The sequence below is a fragment of the Fukomys damarensis genome, unplaced genomic scaffold (genome assembly GCF_012274545.1).
Source record: "Fukomys damarensis isolate Sample0158 unplaced genomic scaffold, DMR_v1.0_HiC HiC_scaffold_6, whole genome shotgun sequence".
NCBI lineage: Eukaryota > Metazoa > Chordata > Mammalia > Rodentia > Bathyergidae > Fukomys > Fukomys damarensis.
Window position 1 is genome coordinate 35,251,470 of NW_022900918.1, and position 9,545 is coordinate 35,261,014.

A 9,545-nucleotide genomic window follows, 5' to 3' on the forward strand; every position below is an offset into this window, starting at 1 on the left:
TCACAGATACTGAGAATCCTTCCTGGGCACTCAGTTCAAAGTAGCCCTTGTCTTTTAGCTTTAGCAACCTATGCTGATCTGTGCATTTCTTGTCATTGGGTTGCTTTTTTTTTTTTTTTTTTGGCTTATAAATTATTTTTCCTTGTCTTTCACCATAGAGTGTACCACAGTAGAGACTCTGGCCACAATTCTTTTCATTTTTGAAGCCCTCTGCATGGCACAAAGTAGGCTTGTAGTAAACATTGCTTAATGATAGAAAGTAATGGTAGTGGCAGGAGTAATCATAGCAAATACTGAATGGCTTCTACAAAGTACTATTCTAAATACTGAATATATTCATCCACTTACTGGATACACAAATATACACTCAGTTTTCTGCTGAAACTGCAAGGCAGAAAACAGTCATTGTATCTACTTTAGATATATATTTTAAAAAACTAAGACACAGAAATGTTAAATAACTGGCCCAAGATCAGACAGATAATGAATGGTAGAGTTTGAAATCTGTCATGGTGACAGGGGGCGCCACTCCTAAACACTGTGCTATACACATTTAAATTTAAAGAAAGGGACAATTCATCAATAAAAATTTTAAACTTGACCCACGATTTAGCTCAGTGGTTCCGCCACATGCCGTGGAGACGCAAAGGCCGGAGTTTGATCCCAGCACACAAAAAAATTTAAACTTAATTTGAAATGTATCTGAATAAATAAGGCAAAAGATCTCATGAGCTCAAAAGAGAATATTTTTACAAATAAGTTAGTTTGTCATTGCTGAAAGCACAGCTTAGCACCTGTCATCTGACAATAAAAACCAGTGACATGAGAGCTTAATCCAATGTTTTGCCTTAGAAAAAAAAGCCAAGACTTCCTTCTCAGCCATAGGCATCTGTAGGACTTTGTTTGCATTACATCATTTTGACCCAAAAATGTAGTATCATCAGACATATGGTGTGGTTCGAAACGTGCTGAGCAACTTCGGGGCAGGGACACTGAAAAATATGCCCAACCTAGTTAACAATAGCCAACCACTGACCCATCAACTAATGGTGGTTATAGGAAATAGAATTCGTGAGAAAAAGAAGGAGCAGCATGAGACAGAACTAATCCACAACATGCAATTTCCTTCCCTGCACACAGCCCTCGCCGGGAGGGAATCTGAGGACTCGCCACCTGTTCCGATGCTGGCTTTCCAGAAGAGGTAGAAGGGCGCTCTGCCAGATGACTGAAGGCAGCCGTGTGTGCCTCGCGACGAAAATAAACATCGCGTTTGCTGAAAGGTAAATTTTATGATCTAACGAATGAAGTAAAAAATAGTTACATTCTCCTCCAACTTAATTTTAGCAACAGATATTTCGTGTGTACTAATTTAGAACACCTGAAATTTAATAAGCAGAAAAATAGTTTTTAATGCTGTCTTGATGATCAAGCTGTATTTACCAATTGATAGTAAATGCTTTTCTTAAGCCTTAAACTAACTTACTTTCCTTCCTTCCTCCAATCCATCCTTCCTTCCTTCCTTCTATTCTACAGGTCCAGTTTTAACACTCTTTTCAGCTAAATGCCTGTCTCTCTCTTACTTGTTTCCTCCCTTTGGGTTTTCCCATTTCTTCATAACAAGCTTTAATTATTGCATAATTTCAAGCCAGGAAGGGGATATCTTGTTTTAAATACAACTCCAAGTACCACCAATTCTAGTCATGTGACTTTCTGCAAATTACCCATTTCATTTTGTCAAATCAAAAATGGTGAAGGAAGACGTGCTGGGCTTTTGTTACTGGCCGTACTGGGGGTACTAATGAGTAAGGAATGATCAGTACCATGTCCACTACTGCTCTCTCAGTCCTTTCCAGTCCTTCTGCAACTTCCTTATCATACATTCTCCTGAAATACTCTTTTTGGATACTACAATAACATCCCTGAATACATAATTGTTGTAACATAGAGAATCTCACCTTATTCACCTGTAACCTCTTGGATCTAGAAAGATATAGTTTATCTAAAGTCCTTCTAAAATGCTGTGTATTTCTAAAGAAATCTTGCATAGGCTAACTAAAATGAGAAGTTTCTTTCCAATAGATCTTGAATTTCATTAGTTATTTCCCCACACATACAGACATACCTACCATAGCATCCAATTGAGCAATGACTGAATATTCATTTAGACTGTATTTGTTTACTTGCATTTGTTAATGATATGTTCAGCAAAAATGCAGATTATCAAAAGGGAAAAATACTAAACTGCCAATTTTCCAATGCTACTTTGAGGTTCCACTTAACACATATTTTCACAGATTTTTATTCTAATTTTTTAAAGAATGCAGCTTAGAGATTAAAAACCTGTCAAACCAATGGTGTACACACACACACACACACACACACACACACACTCACACACTAAAAGGAATCTTTGAATGGAAGAAATGTTAAAATCCATTGACATAACTAACATTCTGGTTATGTCTGGCTTGGACACAAAATGGAAGAACTATGGCTACAAACATTGTGACTAATTTGGAGTTTTGTCTTATAGATAATGGTGACAGCATTCAACTCATGAATATCAACAAAATCCACCATAATTCAATATATAGTGATCTTTATATGAACATGATTGCATGGCTTGAGGGGGGCATGGGATAAAACAAAATTTATTTTAAAAAATTTTTTAAACAAACAAAAAAAATTGTATGTTGCCTGTGTCAGAACCTCAGCATGCATTTGAGGCACTTCTCCTGAGTGTTTTCATTTGTGTCCATGATTACCTAATGCACAATGTTTAGCCTGTGGCTAACACTCTTTATAACATCCTGCAAAGGCCCCTAGTGCGTCTTGGGATATTTCTCTTTTGTCACTAAAATTGCAAAGAGTTCATTCTAGGTATTTTTTTTAATGTGCCAAAAACTCTGTCAAATGCAAAATTTAAATCATGATATCTGGACTAGAAGGTATTAGATTTTTTTCACAGACTCTGAAAATTTTCTTTCAAAACTAGATGGATTTTTCTCCCAATTTTTACATGAAAAAAAAAATAATGTTTAAAAGGTTTGAAAAGGGGATGGAAATGAATGTAAGAGTAATGAGCTAAATTTTCAAATCTGAATGTATTCTGTTAGGAAATAATATGCCAGTGTGACCAATGGCTCACATGGGTCCCTGCAAAGAATATTAGATATAGAGAGCTAGGCTTTGTGCAGAAGGGAGGGGCTGGAGTGGGTGCAGACAAGAGGGAAGAGAGTGGCAGGGAAAGCAAAGAGTACTAATTAAGATCCAGGGTGGACATGTACCAATCACCCACTGTGAATATATTCATCACGTAACACAAACACATACTAACAAAATGGGGAAAAAAAATAAAAGAAAGTAGATTGATTCTGCTTATTTTCTTCCTGACGAAACTCAGATTTCGAGAGTAGTGTGGATCCAAAGGATCCTGGTATCTCCAAGGAAATGTCCCTCCCTGGTGCCCATCTGTGCTTAGCCCAATAGCCGGCTTTGGCTTCAATTTTATTCTTTCCAAAATAATTTCAAGGGTTGCAAGAATGAGAAATTATTTGAAATAAAATATAGACACAAAACAGAATGAAATCAAGGTAACATAGCGGGGGATCGAACTCGGGACCTTGCGCTTGCAAAGCAGTTGGTGGCACCACTGAGCTAAATCCCGGGCCCAAGGTAACATAATCTTAAACCAAATTTAAGAGTGGAATGGCGAAAAACTAACAAATCAAAATCTTGCATTAACCATACTTCTTATAGTACTTCTTTCTACCGTGCCGAGATTAAAGTAGAATTTACCATTTTTAAGATGCGAGTGGGATGGGAATTGACTTGGAAGCAGATCCCGTGAACTGGATTTTAGCAAAATTGCTCAGTCTGAGATTTCGTTTTCCTGCTGTTAACAAGGCTATTCAAAGGTATCTTGAGAACTGAAAGGATAATGTGAGTAAACACCATGACAGAGACGGTAGCAGTACTTTAACTTGAGCACTAAATAATACTGAGTAGGGGTTTCTGGAAATCTGTGCCTGGCTTGGAAATGAACAAGCATATCACTAACTGATCACTGCTGAAATCCAAAGCATTCAGCAAAGATCTTAAGGAGTCTCCTCTGAAGCACTGACATATTTAGAGTAAGGAAACTTTCTTGCAGTTTATTACAGTTAATGCAGGTCATCAAACAAAAACTGTGTAGCGCTGAAAAGACTGTTTATTCAATGTGAATCCAAAGAAATCTTTTTCCTTTTAAGAAGAGTGTTGAAATCTTTGATGCACTATTCCAGGCGTCTAAACAGCACATAACTAATGCTGCACAGATAGTCTTCCTTCTGAGTCACTGCAGAAATGTGTATTCTGCACCTTCATGTTTTCAGAGATGTTTTTATTTAAGCAATATCTTCTGTAAGCAACTAGAAACACATGAATGTTGTGTTTAGTTACCAGCATGACATTCTAAAGTCGACAGTAAATGATGCAAAGAATTAGATGTCACAAGGTCTTAGTGTTGCAATTAATAATTTAAGAATAGGATTTTAAGTAATTTGGAAGTGTATTTACAGGTATTATAAAATTAATAAAGGCCAAGAAGTATAGGTTATGAAGCAAAGGTTGCTTGTTGAAGGCATTATCACCCTGGAAAAATAATGCAATCATTAATACTTTGACTTTTCTCCTTTTTTGTTTTTGTTTTTGATATGTTTTAGTACTAGTAGTTAAACTCAGTACCTTCACACTGAGCTACATTCCCAGTCCATTTCTTTATTTCTTCTTTTGAGACAGGATCTCACTAAGTCCTTCAGTCACCTAAGCTAGGCTTACTCTCGTGATCCTCCTGTCTCAGCCTCCCAGAATGCCAGGATTAGAGGAGTATAACACCACACCTGGCTTTTTGTTTTAAATTTCAGTTCTTCTATCTGTTTGGGTATTTTATAAATTAATCTTGTCAACTGACAGTATTACCGGGATATAGGCAATTTTACTAAAGTTATTTTTAAACAGATGTGAGACAATGAAAAGATTGTGGTTGATGAAAAAAATCTATTTTTGAGTGACTGTCAAGTAAATCCATTTTAAAGATCATTATTGGTTCTATATTTCTATTTTTGAAAATGCAGTCTCTCTTGGCTTGAAACTTATACATTCTTTGTTCATTGTCAAGTTAGACTTAAGCTTAAAGTAATTCAAAACCTCAAACCCACAACTGTTTGCTCTAAAAGATACCTTCTGTATCAAACCCCACTTGTCTTCTGAGAAGTGCCCAGGGCAGTGTATGTCCCTGTCCCTTGTGGGAGCAGCAGGGCAGGTGCAGCTGGGCCCCATTGGTTACTGGGAAGATTCCTCTGGACCTTAACTTGCCAGTGCGGCTCTTGCTTCCTCCAGAGAGGGAGCAGCAGGAGCTCAGGGTGCAATGAGGATGCCAGCTCAGCACTCTGCTCTGCTGCTTTCCCTAATCTTGTGGAGAAGCGGCTCCTGCAGAACGGATCCTCAGATTAGGATCCTGCCTTTCACAACCTCAGTCATTTACTGGACTTTACCAAGGGGAGAAGAAAGAAGTTGGACTTCTGAACTCAGCTGTACCCACTGGCTTCACAGCTGATCGACTCCTCTGATACAGGTTGATCTCTGTGGCAGTGAACCTGCAGGCAGTGAGCTCTTTGCCTATTTATGGAACTGAGCAATTGGGTGCTTTCATTTGTTTTCTATACACCCTCAATATCCCTGTCCTGTCTGGGTCTTAGACTAGAATCTTATCTGTTCAGTGCATTAACAAAGTTATTGGTTCAGAAACAAAGAGGAGGCCTGGAATAAACATTTCTTAGTCTAGGCCTCCGTGAGGCAAGGAACTGCTGATACAGATCTACCACCAGATTCCACAACCAAATTCTAACGACAAAACATAAAATGGAACTGAAATTCTTTATGATCCCACTGACAACCTCAGGCCATCAAAAGAGTCAATCTGAGACCTAGGTGAGGAGTTCTGAGGGGGCCTTTGTTGCGCAGACGGAGGAGTTTAAATGGTCTGTGCAGAATCACAGAGCTAATTGCCAGCTGCCTACTAGGCTCAGGATTTGCTAATCATTGGACTCTCAGTGGACAAGTTAAAAATGGCAGAAAGGCAGCTGGTAAGAAAAAGAAATATGACGGTGACAGATATTGACATCTGTCATAGGTACTCCCAGAGTTACTCTGTTCTGAGCAAACGTTTTTAATCAGCTGACTGGGTTGTTAGGCAGGCTGCGAGTATAAGTTCAAACTGCATCATTCTTTCAGAAAATAAAACTCAGTATGAGCCAGGCAATCTGTAAACCCAGCACCCTGGGAGACTGAGACAGGAAGATTACAAGTTAGAGTCCTGCCTGTGGAATTTAGTGAAACCCTGTCAGCCTGCTGGGGTGTAGGTCCATGCAAAGGTGCTGGGTTTGATCCCCAGTACAATCAATCAATCTATCTATCTATCTATCTATCTATCTATCTATCTATCTAGGTAAGGGTGTTGGACAGATGGCCTCCAAAATAAGTTTCATTCTACTCACATTTTGTGTAAGAAAAATAATATTTTACTGAACTCTTAAGTATATATGACTATGAAAAATTCCTTTCTGCTGCTATCATAATGTTCATTTCTTAACTTTACTGCTAAATAATTGGAAGCAAACAGTAATTATAAAAGAGGAAGTAAAACTCTGCCACATTCAAAAAGTATAGTACTTTACAGTACTTTGTGCTCAGGGTGTAGTGATTTGAGGTGACAGAGCCCCTCCTCTGATGGCTCCACACATCCCTACAAGCAGGGATGTTGTGAGAGCACAGCTTGTTTATTCTGTCATCTGTCTAGGCTGGATTTATTTCATTATTTTATATTATATCAATTTTATTTTACGATTGTAAAAATATTGGAAATTCATGGGAGAAAACTGAGAAAATTTAAATTACTCATAGTCATTCTGTTAGATTATTAACATACAGCTGTATTTTTCCAGTCCTTTATGTGGATGGATGCATATGTGGATGTGTGCAGATGGATGGACGGATGGACACCTGGATAGATGAATGGATGCATGGATGGTTGGATGGATGGATGGATGGGTGAATGGACAGATGGACGGGCAGACAGATGGATGGACAAATGGATGGATGGATGTTTGGTTAGGTGATGGCCTTAGGTTCATACAATGTTTTCATCCTTTTCTATATATTTACACAGAAACACATTATTTTGATGGCTATCATCATATGTAAACTTATCTGTTTAACTATTTCTCCATCATTAGGGATTTAGAACATTTCTACCTTTTGGCTATTAAAATAACAGTACAATTTGCAAAATTTTAACAAAATGTTGTTTAGTTGCCAGGGTTTTTGTTTCAATGTTCCAGCTCTGAGCTATATATCATATTCATTACTATTGCCATTTGTCTCTCATCAATTTATAATACCATTTCTAATACACTTATACATCATGGGTTGTTAGAGGCACTTTCCATATATTTATTTGCACATTTTAATATTCATATAATTTCATGGGATATTACTGTTATTATCTTCTATCACCACTAAAGAACAGAAGAATCTAAGCTGTAGAGAGAAGCTACTCTGGTTTCTTAGAGTCACACAGTCAATAGAGGAGATGCCAGATGTTCCAACAGGAACGTGACACCCAGAACCCAGCACCCAGCTCTGAAACAATCATCATTTCTCTAAAACATAAGATCACATGCTTATTATACATGCTACTTTCAAAGAATTCCCATTGTGTAAGCAGCAAACAGGAAAATAGCCCTTGTGCCTCAATACCTCCATTGAGACAACTTTCTTCTCTCTCAGAATGACATTTGGCTTACTTCTCCTCTTGCAGAATTACAAGGTCCTGTGTTCATGGTTTTCAAGGAAAAAGAGTCTTAAGTTCAAGAAGTGATAATGGGGAATATTTTCATGCTCTGAATGATCACGGTGTGATGAGACTAGGGTTCAACCTTAACCCAAACTTTTGTAAAATTGCCCAGAGAATAACACACACTCACCTTCCTCAGTGCTGCATTTCTAATCTAAAAACAGACCTTAAGCTGTCCCTCAGCTTTGAAGATAAAATCAAATGCTGCATGGACAGTACCTGGCACTTTGCCAGTGTGTTCCAAGTGTTACTTTACTGGTCTTGGCTTTGCTCCCCTCAAAAAATAAAAAAATAAAAACTTCCTTGGGAACAACACAATCTAAAACTCTAAGCTCTTGCGCCCTATTAGCATCTCATTTAGAATGAGCTCCTTCGGGAACTCCTTCCAAAGCACACCTAGCCCTGGACGATCCCAGCCATAGCCTCTCCCTGCCAGTATGCAGACGTCTTCCCAGTCTTCTGAGCATGATGCCACCTGGGGACCAGGCCTAACGCTGCCCTAATAGATCAGACAAGAAGCCCCACACGCAGTAGACAATGATAGTGCACACATTTAAGTATATTGTGGATGCAGCTCTGTGTATATTAGATAATCATTATTTCCTTTTTTCACTCTGTTCAAATAAATGGTCCCTACTTAGACCACATGCAGCAGGAGAAACAGGCAATTATTTCAGCATTATCCAGGCCTGTCAGTCGCTGAAGAATAAATACATATTTATCTTTGCAAAATTATGCAGCAGGTTAAAAAAAAAAGTCATTTTAACAGCTGGTACCAGAGTTTCCCCCAGGAACTCTGTTTAGGAAAATACCTGGATGGGCTGAGTTAAGCAGAAGAGTGTGCTTGGCGGGTGTGTCTGTGTGGGAAAGCTGTGAAGCCCCGCGATCGCTTGAGTGCCCCGTGGGGTGTGCAGAGCGTGTAGAGGGGCAGGCATGGTGGGGGTGAGGGGCAGTGGGGGGCGATGCCATACACAGCACCTTCATCCTGCAAGTGAGGAGGCCATGAGGACATCCCAGCTGGCGAGGACGTCGGGACGTTGACTGGGTCGCGTGTGGCTTTTCCAGGGAAGCTGCCGTAAATGTCCTTGAAGGCGCTCTTTGTTCCGTTTTGAAGTATGCAGGAACGAACATCAGAGTAACCCCAGGAGCTGAGATCCAAGTGAGATCTAAAGCTCAGTGAGAATAGGAAACCTAACCTAGGGTGAACCCTAGTGTGATCATTAATTGTGCTCAGTCAGTTTGAAAGGATTAACAAAGGCTTTAACAGCTTAGCGGAGCATAGTCCTGGGTGTGTTGGTGGATGATTGACACATAGACAGCAAACAGGAGGGAAGACCAACCCGGGATGTGGTGGCATCAACCAATAGGCTTGTAACCTGGATGGAATCAAAGGGAAAAGAAAAAGGAAGTCTTCCCCTTTGCTTCTTTGGAGGAGCACTGGTCTTCACATTGCTTTGATGTCTCCTGTTTCTTCAGGCTTCCAGTGCAGACCCTTCCGACCCTCTGGCTTTCCGAGATGGGCTCAAACGGGGCTGCAGTGAGCTGTAGCCTCTGGCTCTGCAGTACACAGATGACCATTTTGCATTCTTTCACCGCAGGCAGCCACTGTAATACTACTTAGTCCTTAGTCCTTTTTATAATTATATATTTT

At 39.4% G+C, this 9,545-nt stretch overlaps 1 protein-coding gene across 2 annotated transcripts in view; it reads right to left on the reverse strand.

Moving 5' to 3' along the window:
- The window catches only part of Fgf14 (fibroblast growth factor 14), a 621,549-nt gene that overhangs the window by 492,133 nt on the left and 119,871 nt on the right, over positions 1-9,545 (reverse strand). Inside the window, exon 1 of one of the 2 annotated variants that reach the window (XM_019204589.2) lies at positions 8,873-9,073. The exons of the other annotated variant lie outside the window; for it this stretch is intronic. Coding sequence (XP_019060134.1) covers positions 8,873-8,906 — 34 coding nt within the window. The 5' untranslated portion in view covers positions 8,907-9,073. Of the gene's footprint in view, positions 1-8,872; positions 9,074-9,545 lie in introns of those variants that run through there. 2 annotated transcript variants of the gene reach the window in all.